At 50.0% G+C, this 22,887-nt stretch overlaps 6 protein-coding genes across 6 annotated transcripts; 3 read left to right on the top strand and 3 right to left on the bottom strand.

Moving 5' to 3' along the window:
- Nucleotides 1–220: 220 nt before the first annotated feature.
- On the top strand, nt 221–4,191 carry N7496_003012 (uncharacterized protein; the record flags this gene model as incomplete). Its single annotated transcript, XM_056695943.1, has 4 exons — nt 221–1,874; nt 1,919–3,498; nt 3,572–3,856; nt 3,907–4,191. The coding sequence occupies 4 exons, from the start codon at nt 221–223 to the stop codon at nt 4,189–4,191; spliced, it is 3,804 nt and encodes a 1,267-aa protein (XP_056558155.1).
- An 807-nt stretch (nt 4,192–4,998) lies between these two features.
- On the bottom strand, nt 4,999–7,784 carry exg2 (putative exo-beta-1,3-glucanase; the record flags this gene model as incomplete). The annotated part of the gene is made up of 3 exons (XM_056695942.1): nt 4,999–5,416; nt 5,476–6,482; nt 6,534–7,784. The coding sequence occupies 3 exons, from the start codon at nt 7,782–7,784 to the stop codon at nt 4,999–5,001; spliced, it is 2,676 nt and encodes an 891-aa protein (XP_056558154.1).
- Nucleotides 7,785–9,333: 1,549 nt separating this feature from the next.
- Nucleotides 9,334–10,007, bottom strand: N7496_003010 (Serine/threonine-protein kinase 32B; the record flags this gene model as incomplete). The annotated part of the gene is made up of 2 exons (XM_056695941.1): nt 9,334–9,880; nt 9,937–10,007. The coding sequence occupies 2 exons, from the start codon at nt 10,005–10,007 to the stop codon at nt 9,334–9,336; spliced, it is 618 nt and encodes a 205-aa protein (XP_056558153.1).
- Nucleotides 10,008–14,882: 4,875 nt separating this feature from the next.
- Nucleotides 14,883–18,444, top strand: N7496_003009 (uncharacterized protein; the record flags this gene model as incomplete). Its single annotated transcript, XM_056695940.1, has 7 exons — nt 14,883–15,175; nt 15,240–15,498; nt 15,542–16,551; nt 16,605–17,325; nt 17,376–17,426; nt 17,472–18,351; nt 18,407–18,444. 7 exons carry the CDS (start codon nt 14,883–14,885, stop codon nt 18,442–18,444), a joined length of 3,252 nt encoding a protein of 1,083 aa, XP_056558152.1.
- Nucleotides 18,445–19,122: 678 nt separating this feature from the next.
- On the bottom strand, nt 19,123–19,457 carry N7496_003008 (mitochondrial 54S ribosomal protein bL33m; the record flags this gene model as incomplete). Its single annotated transcript, XM_056695939.1, has 2 exons — nt 19,123–19,292; nt 19,445–19,457. The coding sequence occupies 2 exons, from the start codon at nt 19,455–19,457 to the stop codon at nt 19,123–19,125; spliced, it is 183 nt and encodes a 60-aa protein (XP_056558151.1).
- Nucleotides 19,458–20,719: 1,262 nt separating this feature from the next.
- On the top strand, nt 20,720–22,110 carry N7496_003007 (glycoside hydrolase family 75 protein; the record flags this gene model as incomplete). The annotated part of the gene is made up of 6 exons (XM_056695938.1): nt 20,720–20,983; nt 21,047–21,112; nt 21,173–21,309; nt 21,362–21,510; nt 21,564–21,803; nt 22,037–22,110. 6 exons carry the CDS (start codon nt 20,720–20,722, stop codon nt 22,108–22,110), a joined length of 930 nt encoding a protein of 309 aa, XP_056558150.1.
- Between the last annotated feature and the right edge of the window lie 777 nt (nt 22,111–22,887).

Genomic DNA, 22,887 nt, shown 5'->3' with positions numbered 1-22,887 from the left:
TAATCTTCGTTAAACTTTGACAATATATCGTGCTAACTACGTCTGTCTTGTTTGAGTGTGGCATAAAACATTCCGTGGTGAGCCAGAGTCATTACCTTATACCATGCATGCCGGTTATTGCAACATGTATCATCAAGTTAATCAAACTAACCACAGACCGTCCGACAGAATGCACCCCCGCTAGATCGTATATTGGCGGTATAGGCCTATATCCCGAAAAATGAGCGAGTCTAAGGAAACAAAAAAGAATGGGGGCTGGAAGGTTTTCTTCAAAGGCCAGCGGGAGGATGGTGATAAGCAATCTGGCGAGAACAAAGAAGCTGCTCGACCATTTCCAGTCCCCAAGTTTAGCGTATCTTCCGACAAAAAGACGGAAGCGCCTAAGGTCACGGAGCTCCCCTCTTCAGAAATGAAGTTAGAGCTGCCACAACTGGGTAGCGACACCACTGAGCGAGTGTTCCCTGTTCGATCGGTGGTCTCTTTCGACTCGAATCCTTCGTCCGCCCTACAGACACCTTCGCTGGATAAGCTTGAGAGTCCCATATCACCATTCTCAGACGCTTTCAGGAGAAGTTCATTGGCAAACGAAAATGCGCCGAAGCAGACGAATGCAGATACCGACGAAGAACAACGTGTGACAAGGCCCGATTATCTGACCCAGATGCATGAGCAGCGTCAAAGGCTTGCCGGAATGTCCCCATCGTCGAAGGTGCCAACTCTAAGCGACCCTTCCTCCATGAATGGTTTGCTTCTATCCTCGTCTAATAGGGATTGCGCCTCGAATGGAAGCACTCATCAGAGTACCGGACCATATGAAAGGCTACACAACACGATCAGCGAGGGAGCTAAGATCCTGAAACCAATTCGAATGTCTAAGGGGTTGCAGTTTTTGCATGAAGACGAGGACGATATCATCATTCAGTCTTTTGGTGCACTGCTTGTCGTCACACAGTCTGAGGATGATTTCCCCGTGGAAGTTGCTAGCACCAACACGGAGGAGATCTTCAACATCGCCCCAGATGACTTATTCGAACTGAAGTCTATCTGCGCCATATTCTCCGACACCCAATCCCGAATCTTTCGTGCACATGCTGATTATGTCTTGAGCGACGAATACGAAGTTGAAGAAGTTGGCCCCGAGGTCTTCTGTCTCCCCACTCTGGACGGAAGCACCCAACGGCTTTGGTGTACAATGCATACTAGTAAAGCATACAAAAACTACATTATCTGCGAGCTGGAGCCTGAGATTGGAGGCTCGCAACAACTCATGGACAGGATCGATTTCGAGGGCCTGCGTCATCGAAAACCACGACCTCTTAGCCAATTCTCCCAAGATGAGGCTCCCCAACGGAAAAGCCTTTCTAATACATACGACAATCCTCCTCAAGAAGCAGATAGTATGGACTCGGAGCTGTTGAATATTATCCCCCGAATTTTGAAACGAATCTCAAGCGCTCAATCGCTAGATGCCCTGATTCAACATACCATTTCGACACTTCAGGATATGACCAAGTTTCACCGCATCACTGTTTACCATTTTGACGGTGATCGAAATGGAATCGTCGTAGCAGACGCCCTTGACCCAGAGAGAAAATTGGAATCCCATCAAGGCATGCATTTCCAAGAATCCACCTTCCCCGAGGATCTCAAGTGCCAGTATTTAAGGGATAGGGTTGCCTTCTCTTATCGAAAGGGCGAGGACGTCTCTGAGCTGGTATATCGCGTGTCTACCAACAAGATGGCCTTGGACTTGTCGCATTGCTACCTGACAGCAACGCCAGATGACCCTGCCAGTGACACCACACAGACTTCGGCCTGTGCCTGCATGTCAATCAGCATTAACGTCTTCGGCAAGTTGTGGGGGTTAATATCTTGTCAGTCTTACGATGAGAAGCTGCGACTTCATCCTCTGCTTCAGCGAGCAAGCTGGTTCATCGTGAAGCGGTTTCCAGTAACATTGAACGTCTTTCATATACCTTGCCATTTCAGTTGAAAGATCAGAGTGCGACGGAAGGCACTTCCACCTCAGAGGAGATCTCTTGTCCTTCCGGTGATCTTCTAGGCCTTTTTGGCTCTGACTACGCCGCGGCATCCATCATGGGAAAAGTCAAGGTCTTGGGCAAACCGGCCGACTCGCAAGAAGTTTTGGCTCTGCTAGAATACATACGAGCCAAGGAGATTGAGACTGTGTTGTGGTCTACAGATCTTGCGTCCGACTTTGAAGACCTCGACTATCCTCCTGGCTTCCATCACTTGGCTAGTCTGCTCTACATCCCGTTGACAACAAATGGCCATGATTTTATCGTTTTCTTTCGGGGTCAGCCCAGGATAAACCAGGATAATGGTGCTCTCGACATCGGCTCGCGGCCGTCAGAGTGGTCGGCTGCAGAATTCGGCAAGGCCTCGATGTTAACGCTCTTGTACCGAACGTTCACGGAGATTTGGCAGGAGAGAGAAGTGGCGATGCAAAACAACCAGTTGATGAGGCTCTTGTTAGCCAACACCGCACATGAATTCCGTACACCACTTAACGCCATCCTCAATTATCTCGAAATTGCACTAGACAGTTCTCTCAATCAGGAGACCCGAGAAAACTTATCCAGGTCTCATTCCGCTTCAAAGTCATTGGTATACATCATTAACGATCTCCTTGATCTCACAAATGCAGAGAACGGACAAAAGCTCACCAAAGATGAAGTCTTCAATCTATCTGAAACTCTTTGTGAGGCGACCAACCTCTTCTGGGAGGAGGCCAAGCAAAAGAATGTCAATATTCAAGTCGTGCAGCACTCGGAGCTCCCTCCAGTGCTGGGTGATCAACGACGCGTGCGACAGGTCATCACCAATTTGATTAGCAACGCTGTTCAGCATACTTCCTCGGGCGCAGTCACAATAGAGTCATGCCTCATACCCGAGCCTTGCGAGACTGGGTATATTTCAGTTGAAGTCGCTATCCACGATACCGGCGCCGGGATGTCTCAAGAGACAGTGGAGACTTTATTTTGCGAACTAGAACAGGTCTCCAACACGGAATACATCCAAAAGCCAAAATCAAGTGGAAGGACCTGCGAGACAGGGGGTATGGAGTCAAGCAGTGTCCTTGGATTGGGGCTTGCTCTGGTCGCTCGCATTGTACGCAACATGGATGGCCAGCTTAGTCTCAAGTCAGAAGAAGGGACTGGTAGCTGCTTCAAGATTCGACTTAAATTCCCATTACCGTCTGAGGAGGATGGAAATGCAAGGGTAGCACGCAGTACCAGCTGTGGACATCAAGCATGTCATCAAAAGAACGACACGAACCAAGCACCAAAGGAAGACACGGCGGAGAAAAGGAAGGGCATACCGTGTCACTGCAGTGATGACAGTTTCCCTGGCCCTGGGCCTGGAGAAAAAGATAGCAACTGCTTGGAAGTTGAAATCGCTCTGACCAACGGCGAATCCCGCAGTATCACCTTGGCTGCCCCGCACTCATCAGACAAAAGTACCCAAGCTGTAGAAGTGAGTTACAACTGACATCATTTGAATTGAGATATACCCCCAATCAGTGAAGAGATACTCACAAGTGTTTCAGAGCCTTTTCACTGCTCCTGATCAAGAAAAAGAGGAAAAGACTCGTGTTGTGCTCAAAGAGCCCAAGGCGCCAACCCAAGAATCTGACACCCCGACGACCGATATGGACGCAAAGTCCAGACTGCAAGTTTTAGTCGCCGAGGATGACCCTGTCAACAGTACCATACTGAAGAAACGACTGGAGAAATTTGGATACCAGATTCGTTTGACGGGTAATGGAAAGGAATGCGCTGCTGTGTATCGCGAGAGTCCTGGCTCATTCGATGCAATCCTGATGGACCTACAGGTATGTAAAGTTCCTTATACTCAGACTCATTAACTAACAAATGACTTTAGATGCCCATAGTCGATGGTTTATCGGCTACCAAGATGATTCGAGAGTACGAAGTCCAAGCAGATTTACGCCATGACTATGTACCCATATTCGCGGTTTCTGCCTCGCTATTGGAAAAGGACCGGCACACTTACATCAACTCTGGCTTTGATGGCTGGATCATGAAGCCTATTGACTTCCAAAGGATCCATGAACTTCTCAAGGGTGTGAAGTCTACCGAAAAACGAAGTACTTGTTTCTATCGATCGGGTATGTTGGAGCAAGGAGGTTGGTTTGCAGCAGATTAGTTGAATGGTTGATGACATAGATAGCATATGCATATCCATGAATACCATACCTATGTTCACTAAAAGCATTACGGAAGGTTAGAGTCATACCCATCCTATACTTGCCTACCTATGGGAGGTCTTTTTGAGGCAACGTTTATTGACTGTACCCGAAATGAAGCCAACTAAAAAATGTGCGCCGATATTAAATGCTCCTCGGGTGTAAGTGGCTCATTTCCCGTGAGTCCTTCCTTTTGTAGAAGATCAGCTCGATGTTCCAGAAATGCTATTTCGTCGAGATAGTCGCAAATATCACACACATGGGTGAGGAGATCTTACGCCGACGAGTCAACACACTGAACCCATTTGTGACGATGTTCTGGAATGCCTACCTCTCTTGTAATGGTCCCCGAATATATCCATCAAGCATCAGTTAGAGAGACGACTGCGTTGTGATACCTCGACGTTTCCCAAGAAGAGGCCAGGGACAATCTACCCGATCCGGGCCTTGAATGTCATCTCCCACTTCTTGTTACTGCCCTTTTCAATGTTTTCTCTTGCTGCGTTTCCCTCCATTATGATTACTTTGTGCTCTTCCCTTGCCTCGAGCCAGGTGGTAATAGCTAAGGGTTTAGAGATCGCTCTTAAGGATGTGGTGACTACAGGTAGTTCCCTGACTATCTGAGGAAGAGAACAATCTGAAATCGAAACATGACACGAGCCCTATACAAGCCCGATGATATGCATAACCCCATAAGATGCAAACTAATAAATGTATAACAAGAACACAAATATCCAAATGATATCACATATATCGGAACCATAACCTTAATAATACTCCGGCAACCCCAAACTCGAGAAATCAGGCACAGTATCACCACACTTGAACGAAGGAGAATAAGCCTTGTTTGGCATAAATCCATTCTTCCACGCCGTGCGATAACTCCACTGAGCAGCAGACTCTGTCCGCCACGTCCAGTAGAACCAACCCTGAGCGGTCTCAAATGCAGACATTTGGGCTTCGGCGTAGGTTTGAAGCCACTTTTTATACTCGTCAGAGTAGTCGGCGACGTCGGCGTTGGCGTTGTTGCAGCTACATGTTCCTGCGTCGGCGGTGGGACAGTATGCGGTTGATGAGCTGGTGTCGTATGATCCTTCCCAGCGGGTACCACGGCCCACGTTGTTGAGGTATTTTGCGCAGTCGGTGTCTGCTTGGGACCATTCACCGCAAATAGTGGGACCCCATCTGGCGAGTTTGTTAGTTCGAGTTTGATGCTATGGGGAGGGGAGGCCGGTAGGACTTACCCAGAGCTGGTGCTATTAATTTCCTGAATCATGGAGTACCAGCTATTGCAGATGATTTCCACCTTAGCAGTGTGGTTGAGAACAATCTCACCAGTGTTAAAAGTGGTGTACTGATGAGTGTCGAGGTACATGTTGTCGGGATGGTCCTTGAACATATTATCCCACTTGTCGAGGTTAAGGAATCCGTCATGGAAGGCTATCGTCGCATCCACACCGTTGTTGCGAACAAGCTCCGCCGCTTCTTGGGTCCAGTTCAGAACCTTCTCTACGGGGAGAGACAGCATGAGGGGCTCATTTACAAGACCGTAGATTGTCACGATATTCTTGTATCGATCTTGCGCAAAGAATTGCGAAAGCTGATCGTGAATCTCTAGAGATCGTTTCCGGTTCAATGTACCATTTGTTCCGTCGATCCAGTCGATTTTCCCTTGGTGTCCGCTGTGGTTCCATCCATTCTGACTACCTGGAAGACCGTGAAGATCCAGCTTCACGCGAAGTCCGTATTTGCGGCAATACTCAATTGCCCGGAGCAGGTAGCGCCAGGAGATCTTGGCCACATAAGGGTCGCCGTCGTAGGTTGTGACTGCCCAGTAGGAATATTGGATACGTACATGGTCGAGTCCAGCTTCCTTGATCTCGGCAAAGTCAGATTCCGAGAGGAATTCTGCATAGTGTTTCTCAATTGTTGTTGAGGCAGAGGAGCCCAGCTGTTCCGTGAGCGTCCATTCATCAATAACGCTAGAGGAGTAGCCTGAGAAAAGAGATGGTGTGATGAAGGGTTCGATAGAGAGCCATCCTCCTAGGTTAACCCCGCGAATTGGTTGTGAACCATATGGGAACTTCTGGTTTAGAGGTGGGACATTCGCGTTTGGCCTGGCGGAGTCGTCCCACGAAGAGTTAAGACCCATAACGTATAAGCCGCCGACGGTGTCGTTAGTGAAAGTGATATTAAAGCCTTCGGTGTCGTACCAAGTGAATGGATCAAGATAAGTGCCTTGGGCCCATGACTAGAGAAGTCAATTAGCAAGACCATCGGAGCAAGGTTTAATCAGACTTACCGGAATGCTATCTCGACTGATCCCATCGAGATTTGAGTTGGACGAGCTGGACGAGCTGCTTGACGAGTCGGAACCGCCTTTATTCTTATTCGCTTCCAGTACAGCGATGGGAATGACAATAGCCAGCACCAACACGATACCAACGATGCATCCAACAACCAGTCGCTTCTTCTTCGACCAGGAGGCCCAGAACTTCCACTTTGGCGTTTGATTGCCGTCCTCGTAGCTGCCATCCCAGCTATCTTCTTGCTTCCAATCTTCCTCCATCGCAGCACCACCTCCTCCACGACGGCGCATCTTCATTTCAGGACTTCGACCTTCCTCTAAATACGCACCGGAGACAACCCGAGCTCCAGATTTATGCCGTGATCTCCCCTCGGCGATGTCTGCACCAAGAGCAGCGGCACCAGCAGCAGCAGTAGCAACTCCAGCACCCGCCAACGCAGCCTTTTTCTTCTGTCGTCGCCGCTCCCGACGAGCTTCATCTTCGTTTCGAGACCGTTCACGCCGATCTTCCTCCTCATGCTCAGATGCTAATCGCGCCATTGCATCCGCCTTCAGCAAATGTGACGCACTGCTCGTCGACTCCGTGCTCCGATGCTTACTAGCAACGGCCGCCGCAGCAGCAGCTTCACGCTCCCATTCACGATCACGCCGTTCCTCACGCTCACGCGCCTTGCGACGCTGCCTTCGAGCTTCGGATTCGATATCTCGCGATCTCTCCCTCTCCTTCTCCCTCTCGCTTTCCTCCCCGCGCGTCCGGTGCCGTCTCTCTCTCACATCCTTCGCCGGACTCCCCTCCTCTTCAGCATCTCGACGCCGACGATGTCCATCCCGATCTCGCTCGCGATCCCGCTTCTTGATAGGTGACGTAGCAGGCGACTCTTTCGCCTTAGACCTCTCCCTCTCCCTCCGCCGTCCCTCCACGGCATCACTATAAGCCCTCTCTTCTTCGCGCTCACGCTGCCTCCTCCTCTCCCTCCTCTCCCGCCGCCGCCGTTCCTCATAATCACTCTCGGCCTGCTCGCCATTATCGTAAGAGTCGTAGCCCTCCTCGCCGCGGAATCGGTATTTCCCACGTGCCTGGCCCGGACTAGACGCAGCGCCCTCATCGTCTTCATCGTAGCGACCGCGAATATACTCACGCTCGCGATCACGTTCCCGTCGGCGCTCTCGTTCGCGCTCGCGTGCCCGGTCTCGTTCTCGCTCGCGCCCACTGTGGCGGTCCCGGCTGCGAGATTGACCCGGCATGCGAGCTACCCGGTACAGGGAAGAGGCGGCGAATCGCTAGTAGGGGATTCCTCGTACCCTGCAGCGGGGCGATCTTTGACGTATTTGACCGTTCAGGGGGAAGATCGCGGGTGATTATTTCTGTGGCGAGGAATGCTCGGCGAGAGATGTCTGGGAATGGCTCGATTTCCCCGCGCAAACGAAAACGTGGCGTGTGGTATGCGGTACGAGACTAGGCCGTCGGAATTGAGATACGGTCGATTAGGAGGTCGTAAGCCGTGATTTGAGTAGGAGCGGAGCTTTGAAGAAGCTCTGTGGGATTCAAGTCGAGCTGGTGGTGGAATCTCGGCGATTTGTGTTTTGCTTTTTCCCCATGCGCGTTAGTGCCGAGGGCGACGTAAACAGTAAGAAGCAGGACACGCAATCCCCGAATTGGCAGAACTTGGCCCTGGTTTAGAGGAGAGAATTCCAGTCGGGTTAGAATCAATTGTCTTGAGATTAGTGATGCTGCCTTATCGTGATCTTAGTGGAGTCTGGACATCTCGCGTTGCGCAGCAACTGATTCGGGTGGAGCTTTGATGCCCGAGATCGTTCATGGCTGAACTGGTTTGGCCATGTTCAGGACGCTGATGATGTCAGTTTTCGATGCCAAGGGCTCGAGTTACATTTTTTTTTGACTACAGCTGAAAATTACTTGGAAATATTTGGTACAAAATTATCGTATTTCACAGAGACATGGCATTGAGGACACATTAAAATACACTTATTTCACTGACCACCTCTCCGAGTACAATGCAACAAGCTCCAGTCCTTTCTAATACAACCGGAAATAGAAATGATCACAAACCGAAGAGAAACGTGTGTCGTATCAATCAATAACATCAGGGTATGAAAACTCCAAGACAGAACGGGAAAGAAAACAGATGATTGATAAAGATGTAGCATCGAAAGGAAAATGCATGGTTCAGAAAGCCAACCAGCAAGGGGCATTGTCAATATGAATGGTCAATCGAGGAACATGTCCATCTGTACAGTTTCTGATAAGTGTGGAAGATCGAAGCAGGAATGCGTATGATGAAAATAAAACAAAGAAATAAAAATCAGTAATCAATTGTCGCTGGGTCCGGGGAATCTAGAAGAATGAAAATCGAGGCAGTGGATTGCCACAGGCGAGACCATCCAGAATCTTTCCTGCAGAATAGGTGTTGCAGAAGGAAGACGTGGTCGAGAATTATCCACAAGTACCATTCCGGGCATGATCTGACCAGTATTATGGTCAGAACGGACCACTGCGATGGTCGAACGAGTAAATTCGATTGGCAGCATCCCTCCCGAAGGATTGTAATAGGTCACAAATGAGGCACCTGATGGGCCACTGATCACAGGTCATGTAGCTTTTTGCAGGAGACAAAACAGCACAAGCGTGCGCGTCACGAAGGAAGATCGGGTGAGTTGATATCCGAGGTAGACCATAGTCAGCGCAACAAGAGTCTGCCGACCCATTAAGAGCGAAGCTTGTCTCTGGGAGATGATTGCCGGTCCCAAGTTGTTTTTGGATAGATCAACTGCTTCAGCTGATGATCTGTCGGGCGCCTTCCTTGCCCAAAACACCCGGCTCGGTGGGCTTGGGGCTGCGATCGCGGCCCTTCTTTCTGCTCAGGAACGAAAGCATGCCGCTGTTGGATTGCTTGCCCTTGCCCGCACCATCGAAGCCTTCAGCTGGGAGGGTAGAGCTGTGATCAGCGAGCTCGCTCCAGCTGCCCGCTTCCTCCAGCACCATCTGTACACCACCTCCTTTGCTCATCTTTCTGGTAGCACCACCAGGGCGGGGCGCAGGGGGCAACGGGCGGTGGAAGGATGGGGCGGGAGGCATAGGTGGAGGCGGAGGCGAGGGGGAAGCACGAGTCGAGGGTGAGGGTGGTTGATGACCAGACACCGAGTCATTCGGATCGAGATTCTCGCTGACACCTGTCAGGTTGTCATTGTGGGAAATGGCGTGGAAGGAACGCTCATGCTGTGGAGGGGACGAGTTTCGAGCGGAGGATTCGGGTTGTGAAAGTTGACGGGAATGAGAAGTAGAGGTCGCGGTAGCAATGGGAAGGCAGTCTTCGGGGTTACTAGAATGGGTGAGTATAAAATAACAGTTATGTATGTCGCGGTGGTTTCCACTCACGTTGATGCAGCGATAGCTTCCGCAGCATTGCCTTGGAAGCTAACAAGAGTGTAATCAAATGGCTCAAACATGGTCTCGATCAGACGATGGAGCTCATCCTCACGGACCTCCTTGGCCGTTGCATCCTCGCGCAGCTCCGCGCGTGGTTTTTGCCGACGAGCGCGAGCCTCCAGAGGTGCCTCTTCGAGTAGTAGTTCCTCGAGATCGTAGGTTGCGTCAAAGTTGGTTTTGTCGCTGGAGGGGCGGAAAACTGGGGAGTACTCTTTCCGCTCGAGCGCATCGAAATCGATATCTGCAAAGAACATGTGCGAGGTGAAACTTTCGAAACTGATGGCACCAATACGTCGACTGCGGTCCTTTTCCATCAATGCCGACAAGGCCCGTAGACAGGGGACAGAGACAGCGGGGTTGGTGACATAGTACTTTGGCTGCGCTCGCTTGATGTTCTCGCTGAGAGTCTCTTGGCTGCGGCCTTCGAACGGTCGCTACACATGGTGTTAGCCCAATTATAGAGGTAATGTCGAACGGGGACATACCTTGTTGTAAATGCACTCATAGAAGGTGACACCCAGCGACCACCAATCGACTTCAAAGTAATAACCGCCACCTTCATACACCTCCGGCGCAAGATAGGCCAATGTTCCCGACTTGCTCGTCAGAGGCTTTCCCGGTCGGAAGTCTGATGCGACGTTCTAGATGGAAGATTAGTGGCCGAGAGGGTAGATATTCAAAAGTTGTGCAACATACGAAATCAGCCAAGTGGACATGTCCCTCCGAATCCAACAGTACATTGTCGGGCTTGAGATCGCGATGGATAATACCCTGCGAGTGGATATACCTCAGGGCACAAGCCAGCTCTGCCATCCAAAACCGGACAGCTTCCTCGGTGAAACACTTCCGCGAAATATGAAACCGAAGATCGCCGCCATTCATCAGATCCACCACAATGTAGCTAAAATAGGAGTGGTCAGCTCATACACACTAGCTGAAACTAGGTAGACAGGCCGAGCTCAACTCACATGTATTCCATATCCTGAAAGCTGTACCGCAAGTTGCAAAGGAACGGATGGTTCAAGTGCTCCAGCATACGCCGTTCACGGATAATGTTTCGTACACTTTCCGACCGGACAACTAGTCAAAATCGAGTGAGTTGGGGCTGCAGATGGCAGAATATCGGGGAAACGCGGGGAGGATCTAAACATACCCTCTTCCTTGCGAATATACTTGAGGGCAAACGTTAGACCAGTATCTTTCCTTTCCACGATACGGACTTTGCCAAAGGCGCCCTTGCCGACCACGCGAAGGAGGCGGAAGTGGTTGAGGTTGACTAGTTTCCCGAGAGTCAGTATATTGCTTTTCTCAACCCGAGCCGTCGGGGCTTCTGGAGCCCTTCGACGCGTGTTCGGTTTGCAAATTGAACGGGTTCCTGCCAAACATACCCGCATCGTTGCAAGCCACCGGCTTCCCCTGAGAATTACCCATTCTGTCGGGGGACAAAGGATGGACCGAGATAGATAAATTATTTCCACCAAATCTTTCCTAGCAACATCACACTAAGTTTGTAGAACCTCGTAGATGGTACGTTCACGTCAGATACGCCGATGCAGGGATCTGACACAAGGTAAAGGGAGATTCTGAGTTTGTAAATGGCGAATTCAACCTCCGACGTCCATGAGAAAAGGTAGACTGTAGGATCCCGAAGGTAGGATCGCGAAGCGGGGTTTCAATGATTCGGGTCGAGCCAGATACGGGAAGAGTCGTGGACAAGCAAGGGGAGGCGAGTGGTAAAAAAAAATGTTAGGGTGGTGGACGGTGAATCGAAAAATGGTGCAGCGATGCAAAAATCAAATTGACCGGACTGCAGCAGCGGCTGAATTTGTATATTCGCGAACAAGGTGAGGGCCCGAGAGCGAAGGGGAGTCCCAAGCGCGCCGTTGGAACGGGATCGGGAGGGTTGGAAGTTGGAAGAGAGACCGGAAAGGCACCAGCCACGCGGGTTTCGCAGGAGTCGATATGGAACAAGTCGAATGGAAGGTTCGAATGTCTCGCAGCGCAGTTGTCTTTCGGCAGGCTTGTCAGTCTCGTCCGATTGCGTCTGAAAGGAAAGAAAGGGGAGCGAGCGGTCAGAGACCCGGCAGTAACAGTCTGGCAGTATTCGGGAGAACCAATCACCGCCCCCACGGAGAACAGAGGAGGGAAAGGGGGGAGAGAAAGCAATTAACAATTCAACCTGGTCCGACGCCGATCTACATGCAGTTTCTACACTTCTGGTCTAGGCTATACCTCCTTGGTTCTATCTTTAAAATGATGGTGAACGCACCATATCCGTTCATCCCCTGTACTAGCCTTCCCCGGGATTTTTTTTATAACAGGACTACTCCGTACACTACTTCAGATCCCAATAGGAAACCTGTGGTCGCTTCAGCCATCCCGAGGTTGTCGAGCATTACCGGAACAGGAAGAGAACTGGGGACCCACGGGAGGCGAAAAAAAAAGGGAGAAAAGCACGACCAGTGGAGGAGGGTCATGGTTTAGTTTTGACGGCGGCTTGACTAGGTGGAGGCTTCGATATCCAATCCACCACTAGCTAGTGCTTGCTACCAGCCAGTCCCCCAGCTCGCCAATCCAGACCATCTCGATTGGCCATGGGCTACGATAGTTTCGGATATTTTGTCCACAGAAACGGTTTCCGAGCATTGTAGTCTTGCAAATAACTTTTTTTCGCTCTGCTAACTTGTCGGGGTATTATTATTGACTACCGTAAGTACCTAACTTCAAGTGGGGGTTTCCAATGGTCAGGGAAGATATCGGGAGTGAGCATGACCTGCAGCTCTCCATAGGGTCTCGACGAGTCTTCTCCGTCTTACCAAAGGTCTGAATTACAGTTTACATTCTCCTAACGCAACAAAGGCTGGACTAGCTATCCAATGCAGCCCCCCGATCGAGCCAACCAGATCGTATGCATCCTGCAGCCCATCGGCCTAGCCAGAAGAGCCTGACGCCGTCAGATATAGTACCGCCCTTACTCCGGAGTACGTACGGAGTACATATAATTCAATAGTTGGGGAATGGATTGAACGGTATGAAGGTCAGTAGTGAAAAGTACACAATAAGAGTCCAAATTGTTACTACCATCCGTGTACTGCAAGCCAAGAACTTAGTTTCTCACCACGCGATTTTTTTGATTCTTCGAGACTTTCGATCCTTCGTATCTCGTGGCCGCCACGTTCTTGACCGCCCTCAGTCGCATATGCAACCCAACCAGACACCCAATTGCCTTGCACTTTGGGCTGAGTCCTGATAGCTGACGCTGTCAAACTTCGCTAGTCAGACGGATCAGGCTGCCATCTGGTCGACTGGTCACACAGGAACAGCCATAGAACTCCCACAGAACATTCGAATGGGCTTTTATTGTGGTAAAAAGAATGACTAGTCACCTTCGACACCTTCTACCCCGTACCCTTGCAGATTTCCGGTTCCACTAGCGCTAGAAACCATGCGATCTCATCTATTCCAGACCGAACTTGATGCTCATGACTCGTACTCGTAAGATTTCCATAGGTTCTACGGTATGATATTCGCCGTGCAAGGGCAGGATGCCCATTATCCAAAATAATAATCACGACGGTCGCTTGGCACATTTCCCATTAAAGTTACCAGGCCTAGTCACTCGTGGTTCCACAGTGGGCAATAATCGACAGGATCCCGGTCCGCCGTTTCATCTGCGCCCTGACAAAGAAGATGTGGTCCACGCTGAAACTGGCGGTTTCATGTTCGCCGCCTTTGAATTTTGGAGAAACCTTGTCAGCCTGGAGTCAGGGTCAGGGATTATGATCAATATTGCGGTAGAAAAGGGTAGGGCTGGTCAGGATTGGCTAGTGTCTTGGTCAATCTCCTACTCCCGCACCCAGAGTTCTTGCGTCGGCATGAATTCGCATGAATCAGATCCTCGTGGATGGCGCCACAAGCAGACATTGCTCCGGTTATGATCGGCCAATCTATGAGTCTATCTCTAACACCGACGTGCATGAATAGGTTCGAAGCTGAACAAAGAAAGTGGGACACTTCCGAGCTGTTTGTACCCAAGGTAGAGCTCGGCTTTTCTTGGCCTTTGGCACGGCCCACTGATCTGATAGTAAATTAATTACAGCGTATCGGGATTCGGGTTGATATGCCGTTTGCTTTTGGAAGACAAATTTTATATCGATATCCTTGGCAAACGTGTGGCGATAACGTCGAGAGTATAGAGCTGTGGGGTTTATAGTTCCTTTCGCGGTCCATAATCAGGGTGGTCGGTCCTATATGATGGAATCGCCATGGACGTGTCGTATAATTACGGAGACTTTATAGGCCTAGGTGGTTTCAATCAGATAACCGTCACTCAACCTCAGCACAATTTTCATTTTCATTTGAACGATTACTCGTGTTCATATTCGTGGTGTCGGGCAAGCATGGATCCGCCGCACGTACCCGAGACATCGGAATCGGACTGTTAATTACCGTTCCAATGCCTTTCCTCCAGACTCAGACAAGAGCGATTGAAGTATTCACTGTCGCTGTACCTGATTGATTCAATTCAGCTAAAGCCGATGACGTTGTAGTGTACGCGGAAATTCCGTTTCTCAGCAAGCTGAGAGCTAGGCTGAGGAGTCCGTCGTGATCGTTATTTGTGCATTGGGCGGCCATTTTGCTTCAAGTAATCCTGTCTCAATTTCAGTATAATAAAGGCATCAGCAACGCAGTTCTATTCCATATAGAGTTATTAAACAATTTTTCAAGTCTGTCAACTACAAAAAGTCCATGATGTCGGCGTGGAGGTTCGCGAGCCCGAGGAGTCACGGGACATCCGTACCTGCCTCGATTGTACTTCGAAATCCCACGTCAACCTACCCAATGTCTCTCAGATACGATTATCTCCTATCTGTCTTCAAAGCTCTCGATTAAAGATGGAGCCAGATTCAACCAATTCGTCATCGGAAGCTGTCTCCCCTCACTTCCCTGCTCCAAAGCGAACCCTACCTCTGCCCGAGGGCCAGCCGAACAGAAAGAAACCAGTGCTCATGCAGCGTCCCCAAAGTTCTGGCATCGACGTGACAGGCTTCTCATTTGCTAGACCAGCAAATCAACCTAAGGGATTTACCCTAAAGCCTATTCCTCGATTAGCTCATCATGGTCATGCTTCCATTGAGGAAGTGAGTGCGGCGGATTCGCAGAAGCATACGAGACGAGAGAAGCAAATGTAAGTCCAACCTGCAATTTCACTGGGGTATATATGATTAGCTCACTTTCTTGCAATGAAATAGTCCATCCAAGTCAATTGCCGAGCCGGGGCAGCAGAGTCTTGAGCAATACCTGGAAGAACGTACTCCATGTCCACAGCCCAAAGATCACACAGAGCTCGCAAAGGTCTCTCGCAAGGGTTCAAACATGCCGAGCGCTGAGATCGCAAGCGCAGGCAATCCGAGAAATGCCAATTTGGCGAATGAACAGGTCGTCATAGACCTGGAGCCGGAAAGTGGCACTGCCCTGACCACGCGGGCAATTGCTAACAGCAGTATCCCGGTAAGTCTTCAGCGCATGATATAACTTTGCAAGATCTGACAAGTCAAAGAACACTGCTCCCCGAGCCACCGTATCTCGCTCTGCTCAAGATCGGGTCCGAAAAGTATCGGCAACTCAGAACCCTCCGTTGCCACGAGGCCCCGCACGATCTAAGGATAACCTCCGAGTTTCCAAGCCTCGTCGCGAGAACCGCAAGTCTGCTCTCACCCGACAGCAGAGATCAATGTCTAGCAACAGATCAGGCCTTCATCAACTCACAGAAGATACCTTGTTCGAGATTCTCATTGGTAGGATCAGACAGCGCGAGGAGAATGAGATTGCGGCTGCCAATATCCAGCGTCGAGTTGAAGCACAAAATTCTAACTTGAAAGAGGCAAACGATGATCTCCACCACCAACTTGAGGCGAGTCGCACGCAGTTGCAGAGAAAAGAGGCGGAGATCAAAAAGCACCAAGCTCGACTGGAAGACTGGAAGGTGAAAATTCGCAAGTTCAAACAGGTTGTTGATGAATTAGGGCATGATCATGATGTCCTCAAAGAGGATAATGACAGGTTCAAGGTCACTACTGCAAGTTTGGAAAAGGAGAAAAATGACCTCTTCCAAGCTGTTGAGGACACCAAGCTCCAGATCTCTCGAGCGGAGGGGGCGGCAGATGAGCAGCGCAAGGAGCTCGCCGAGAAAGAAAAACGCATTGCTCTGCTACAGCAAGCTTTGGCCGCGGCTGAAGACCAAGAAGAGTGCACTAAAGCAGAGCTTATCAGCGAGCGCAATCGCAGTACCACGCTGGAGTCTTATATCCAGAACCACGCGCTGACCCAAGCAAAGCAAATTGGTCTGATCCGAGACGATCAGGCAAAGCTCATGCAAGATCTCCATACTGGACTGGATTCGATTTCCTACAATGCAGCCACTTTCAAAACCGACATTCCGTCAGAAGTCAAAGCAGCTCTCGATCAGTGTCATGCTTCCATCCAGACCTTGAGTGAAAAGTGCTCCACCGAAAATCTGCAGATTCAAGCATTCACAGCTAGCACCCGAGATGTGGTCTCCCAGTAAGTTCGTTTGACAAGACACAGAAGGAAAAGACCTAACATTTCAATCATAGGATCGACAACCTAGCAACAAAGCTCACAGAGAATGTCGAGACTAGCAACAGGGTCAATGTCGGCATGTCTAAAAGCGTCGAAGACAGCTTATACTCGATCGAGTCGCATCTTGGCCCCAATTCCACGTTGTCTCAACGGCTTGCTGACTGTGACACCTCATACGGATGGCTAAAAGACAAGCTTAGGGCTGTTGAGCCGACATTGGCCAATCTCGGTGCCTCTGTGGAGATCATGTTAACTTCTGGGAGCAATCTTGTTCGACAATTTGGAGACTTTGGCAAAAGGCTAGAGGAGGCGCAAATTCCAAAAGACAATCCGGAGCTGGACAGACAATTGGCAGAGAAGTTTGCTGAAAATACGCAGCTCCAACTCGGAGTCCAGAAATTATCCTCGGAAGTTGACAGTCTTAGGGAGTTTGCAAGCGCAAAGGACGCAACGATTGAACATCTGCAACAATCCCTATCAGACGCAAAGCAAAAGCAAAAGGCCTCTGAGGATCGAAATCAAGTATTGGCAATCGAGAAGACAGCTCTGAAAGGGGAAATGGAGTTGAGAGATCAGAGCGTTCGTCACGAATTGGCTATCGAGCATGGCATCTCCCAAAACCAGATGAAGGCCCAGTATGAGCAACGGTTGCAGGCTCTTCACGCAGAAAAGAATGAGCTTGAAAAGGGTGCTGATATTGTAATGACTCAGCTGAGTGGTGTTCAGGGTGCTTTGGTGGGTGATTCGGCGGCATCGATTGCAGAAACCTTGCTAACTACTTCAAGGTCGAGGCAAAGCGATTAGTGGATGATCAGAGAACACTGCGCGAATCAATGGTAAGTCACTCGCCCTGTTCTGCAGGACTCGGCTAATCCACCCAGGCCCAAGAGACAGAGCAACGGATTCAACAGCTCACACAATCTTGCTCCGAGCACATGGCTCGAGTGGACGCTCAGACTCTTGAAATCCAGAAATACCAAGAAGCCGAAGCAGCTTCGTGTCTGGAAAGAAATGACCTGCAAGAACAACTCCGGCAGGCCCAGGAAAAAGTCCACGAGCTCGAGCAGACATTTGTCATCCCAGCTGTGGAAGAAGAAGGTCCTCGAGTACCGCCGACCAACATTGTTCCCTTTTCGACTTTTGAAACCCGGCTTTCGCCATTGCGAGCTACCTCGCCCTATGGAGACCCAGCGGACTTTGCCATGCTCTTCATGTCAGATGAGCTTTTGCTCTCAACCCCACATCACAAGATCAAAGAGGACAAGGAATCCCCAAGCCGCCAAGAGGATGTCGTTGAAGACAGCCAGAAGGCGGTCGATGTCCCTGATCCTACAAAGGTGTTTGATATTCCTCGGGACATGGACCCGCCCCCATCGCGAGCCAACATGAAGCGCAAAGCAGTCAATTTTGCGGCACATCGAACAGATAATACGGGGAGTAAGAAGAAAGATGTTGCCATCACTCGTATTCCTTCCACTGAGATCCAGGGCTCGGCACAAGCGGAGAAAGAAACGGAGGAGCAACCTGCTACGGTCACAAAGCACATCAACAAATGGACTTACAGTCGGGTTCATGCTTCGGGGATCGAGGTCCAGCAGGAACAACCAACACAACCAACACGACCTACACAACCTACAGTGTCCACTCGTGCCACCAAGGGAGTGCAACGAGCCAGCCCAAAGGGTCTGGTCTCTGCCAGTAGCGCCAGCGAACCGGGTGGTCGGTCCAATACTCGTGGTCGTGGCAAGCGGCGTTCGCGAGGTAAGTATCCACCATTCTTGGCTTCGTGAGAGAATGTCCTGATGTTTGCATATAGGAGACCGCTATAATGCCCGATCTAGCCAGGAAGGCTAAGCACCTCAACTATCACATGTTGTCAGCCGAAGATGAGGTGGAAGATGAGGTGCTTCTTGTTGCCGACAGGGCTCTCGCCCCCTCCTTTAATGTTATGATCGACTCGGCCATTTCGGTTGCAGGAGACAAGTCCGTCACATGTTATAATAGCAGACATTTGTATATGCCATTGATATGTTCGAAGAAGGGATCCGTTTCGTTGCCCATATCTTACCACTGTGGTCGAACCGACCTGCTCAATGTCATAAAAGTGAATATGCACTTTGGAATCGCAGGATTATGTAGCGGAATGAAATATTTATTTTCAATTCAGAACCCAAAGCTGTAATGCTTGTAACGCCAGACACAATGCTCCATCAAAAGGAAGTACAAAGTGGAGCAGGTGTGAGAGAGTCGCTCTCTCATCAACACTTCCCAGGATATAATGTACACAATAGGGCCACTCAGCCCGGACATCCCCTTATCACAACCAACATAGCCTCTCTGGTGCCCCCTTGGGGATGACACCAGACCGAGACGAGTAATTTCCGATCAAAATCGCAGACGCGAAACAACTCGGCGAAGCGGGAAAAGTAATCGCATGACGGAGATCTGACTTTCGGCGCAGGAACACGATGACAGATACTCGGAATGATGGACGGGGTATATCGAAATCGGAAATCGCAGCGTCGAAACCACTTATTTCGCCTTTCCACCCTTGGTCGCTTCAAGGAAAAGCACCTTCTTCTTCACGACGGGGTCGTACTTGAGCATGGAGAGCGGGCGGTGCGCACGGGGCCGGATCATGGTACGGTAGAAACCAGTCATCGCCATGGAGATCAGGCGGACGGTGATGGTGCGTGACTTTGCTGTTGGGAGGTACTCGTTAGCATGGGTGCGGACTTGACTTCGGGGATTGGTGTTGCGATGCGGTGCCAGCTCCAGGCTGGAGTTTGGGCCATTGGATACAAAAGCCGGCGGATTGAGAATTTGGTGGGATTCATGTTCCTCTGTCACGTACCTTTCTTGGCCATTTTTGCTCGACGTCCCGTGGGGAATGGGTCGTTGTTCGATGGGATGGAAATTCGCTGCGCGGCGCCGGGCAAAACCGTCCTCTCCGCTGTCTGTGTCACGTGTACTGCTTAGTCATAGAATCTGCAGGCACGATGAATGGATGCCTGAGAATAGCACTCAACTTTCCTCGCTATTTACTCATGCCAAATGTAAAAAAATCACTTCAAATGAGGACTCTGAAGAACAAGTGGGCAAGCTAGCAGACCCTGATCTACACCGGCGATTTCACCGGTAAACTCGGCCGGTGAACAAGGAAGTTTGGAGTTGACGCCCGGCATCATCCACGAGGTCGCATCGACGATTGCTAGTGCCAAGCCTAAGACATTGCTTAACCTTCAATCGTGCCACCTGCTAGACCCAGGGTCCGTCATTTGACTATACTATAGTTCTACCTCGCTTAGGGGGGTGATCCGGCAATCCTGAAGGATTTGAGCTGCATTCCCGCTGCAGAATAAGTCCTGCAGGGATACATAAGGGTATAGACTAGGGGTGTTGCTTATACTGCCTTGGTAGTTGAACAGTGGTTTTCGCGCACTAGATTGCCCAATTCGTACTTGTTGGAGGGACCTCGATGTTCGGGAGGTTACTTCGTGTTTCCCCAGACTGCAAATAAACTTGTGGTTAGCCAATGGGAGTGTCCGATTCAAAACAGGGGGTCCCTTGGGCGAGAGGGGGCTGAAACAGGGTCCTCGTCGGAAGTGTAGCAGGTTCTCCCCTTGGGGTCAATTATAATGTACAGTATTCTCATAGCCTATACTGTCAAGTGTAATGTCAATTGCCTCTTGGGCCTGACTTTCAGAATCAATTTGATTGCAATATTCTCTTTCGTCTCGCGAGAATGTCTTCTTTTTCAGTCGGCCCCCAGGTGTGGCGCTTTATAGTAACGTTGAATGCAGGCTCCACCGTCATCAGCTAACTTCAACTAGATGCTGCATATACCCGAAAGGCAATTCTTCTGCACGTGTATCTCTCGCCCGGGTAAACCCCCTCCTGCAGGGGCCAGGGTCCCTTCAGTGCCCTATACGAGACGCGGTGCGGGCTCCTCGTACCCTTTTAGGGATACTGATACGGTAAATGTGACGTCCGGCAATCCTGATGGCTCGGAGGACTATTTAATTCCGACCAAATAGGTAGTCCAGTATATAAGAGCTTATGAGAACCTCTCAATAGACTATTCAAGCCAATATTTATTTACAAGTCTATTGTTAATTCTTTAATCACCATGGCGATCAAATCCTCCGTCCTTGCCTCTTTGGCTCTATTTGGTTCGACTCTGGCACAGAGTGTTGATGGCTCTCAGTACAACAACCCAACTGCCGGTCCTCCTGCTAGTTATTTCGCAGCTGCTTCTACCGTCCCCGTTGCGGCGTTGCAGAGCGCTGCTGCAAAGGCGAGCACTGCGGCCAAGGATGCAACCTACCCTATCAACGGGGACAGCGGAGCTCCCAAGTCTACTATCCACAGTGACTGGACCAACTTCAGCGAGGTATATTACATCTACAGTTTTTACGTGTATCTGAATTGATGATCTAATCAGCGAGGTTTATAGGGTGCTGCTTTCGTTTGGGTTGCAGACATGGATGTAGACTGCGATGGCCTTGACTACAAGTGCAAGGTAGGCAGTGTCCTTGAACTGCAAGTCAAATTTGACACTTACTCAATCTACTTTCTATAGGGAAACCCAGATGGCCAGCCTGACACCAACTTTGGTGCTCTAGCAGCTTACGAAGTGCCCTTCTTCGTGATCCCCGACAAGTTCGGCACGACTTATCAGAATGTCCTTCCCGGAAATAACGTCGGTGCAGTTATTTGGTAAGTTCTTTCCTATCTAGAATCAACACACAAACCCTCACCTTTTATACAGCAACGGCAAGATGTTCTACGGTATCTACGGCGATTCCGACGGTGACACGCCCCAAGTCATCGGCGAAGCTTCATGGCTCATGGCTCGCACCTGCTTCCCGAACGATGACCTAAATGGCAACAGCGGCCACGGTGCCGTCGATGTCACTTGTAAGCCCAAGACGCGCTCATCGTCTATATCCTCTACTAACGGGTTTATCAAGACATTCTCTTCACCGGCGACGACGCCGTCCTCCCCAGCAGCGCCCTTAACAAAAACTACGTCACCAACTTCAGCACCCTCCGCTCAATGGGTGACAAGCTGATCACCGTTCTGGCAAAGAACCTTAACCTCGTCTCCGGAGGAAACCCGTCTACTACTTTGACCACCAAGGTGTCTACCACTACTAGCACCGGCACAGGCTCGACCAGCACTTCGTGCTCGTGGGCTGGTCACTGTATTGGTAAGTGCTCCCTCCTGGTGTGTTGGTGTGGTTTTCTTTGAAGCTGATAGATACAATAGGAAGCTCTTGCTCTTCCAATGATGATTGCTCTGATGAGCTAGTTTGTAAGAGTGGGAAGTGTGCTTCGTCGGGATCTTCGGGTAGTGGATCTTGCTCGTGGGCTGGACATTGTGCCGGTATGATTGTTTTCTCTGTGAGGGAGTATTGATTTATTGCTAACAAACGCTTTTTAGGTGCTTCTTGCTCTTCGGATGATGATTGCTCGGATGAGTTGGTCTGCAGCAGTGGCAAGTGTGCCAGTGCTTGAATGGTTCGTTTTAACCTTTAAGATGTATCTATCGGGGTACATAGTATCATGGGGGAGAGTACAGATGTAAATATCGAATGAACTGAGCTGTTTTTTTCTCTTTGATTTCATTCGAGGAAGCGTAGCTCGCAGAGCAAAAATCGTATATGTAGAAAACTCTTGACCACGACGCCAATAGGAGTCTCATTTGCACTCTCTCTCGCTAGCTGAACCATGGATAAGAGAACTATAAGAGATGTAAACATGTGTGAACGTGGAATGCAGATCTTCTAGTTCAACGGCATATCCACCATACCTACTGACTATGAACTGGAGTGTGTATCCAGGAATAAATTGCTACAAAAGTTATTCCTCTACCTAACTGACACAGTCAACCCCCTCCACGCCAAAACTGATATCACAAATACACAATAAATTCTGCAAACATACTGATACACTCAATACATCTCCACTCACACTTCCCTTCACTTCATCAACTCCATCCGCACGCGCCACAGTCGGTATCCCCTCCAGGCTGTGAGTAAAGTAAGCGGGTACCCGATCGGGAAAAGGCCACATCCACCCGCCGAATCGATCTAAAAAGCTCGGACGGCGATCGTACAGAGAACGGGGGTCAAAGTGTCAAAGACTAAAGTGTATGAGGCTCCGGGAGAGTGGATTCTCTAGGCAGCCAGTCTGAGGCACTTAGATTGGGTTAGTGGGGTAAAGCACTGGGATAGGCAGCGGAGATAGTTGTCCCGCGAGGAGGGTAGGTTTGGTGTGGGAGGGGTAGATGGG

This window comes from Penicillium cataractarum, assembly GCF_028827025.1.
Source record: "Penicillium cataractarum strain IBT 29864 chromosome Unknown utg000002l, whole genome shotgun sequence".
In the NCBI taxonomy this organism is placed as follows: domain Eukaryota; kingdom Fungi; phylum Ascomycota; class Eurotiomycetes; order Eurotiales; family Aspergillaceae; genus Penicillium; species Penicillium cataractarum.
Note: the sequence above shows the minus strand (reverse complement) of the source record. Positions and strands in the feature narration are given on the sequence as shown.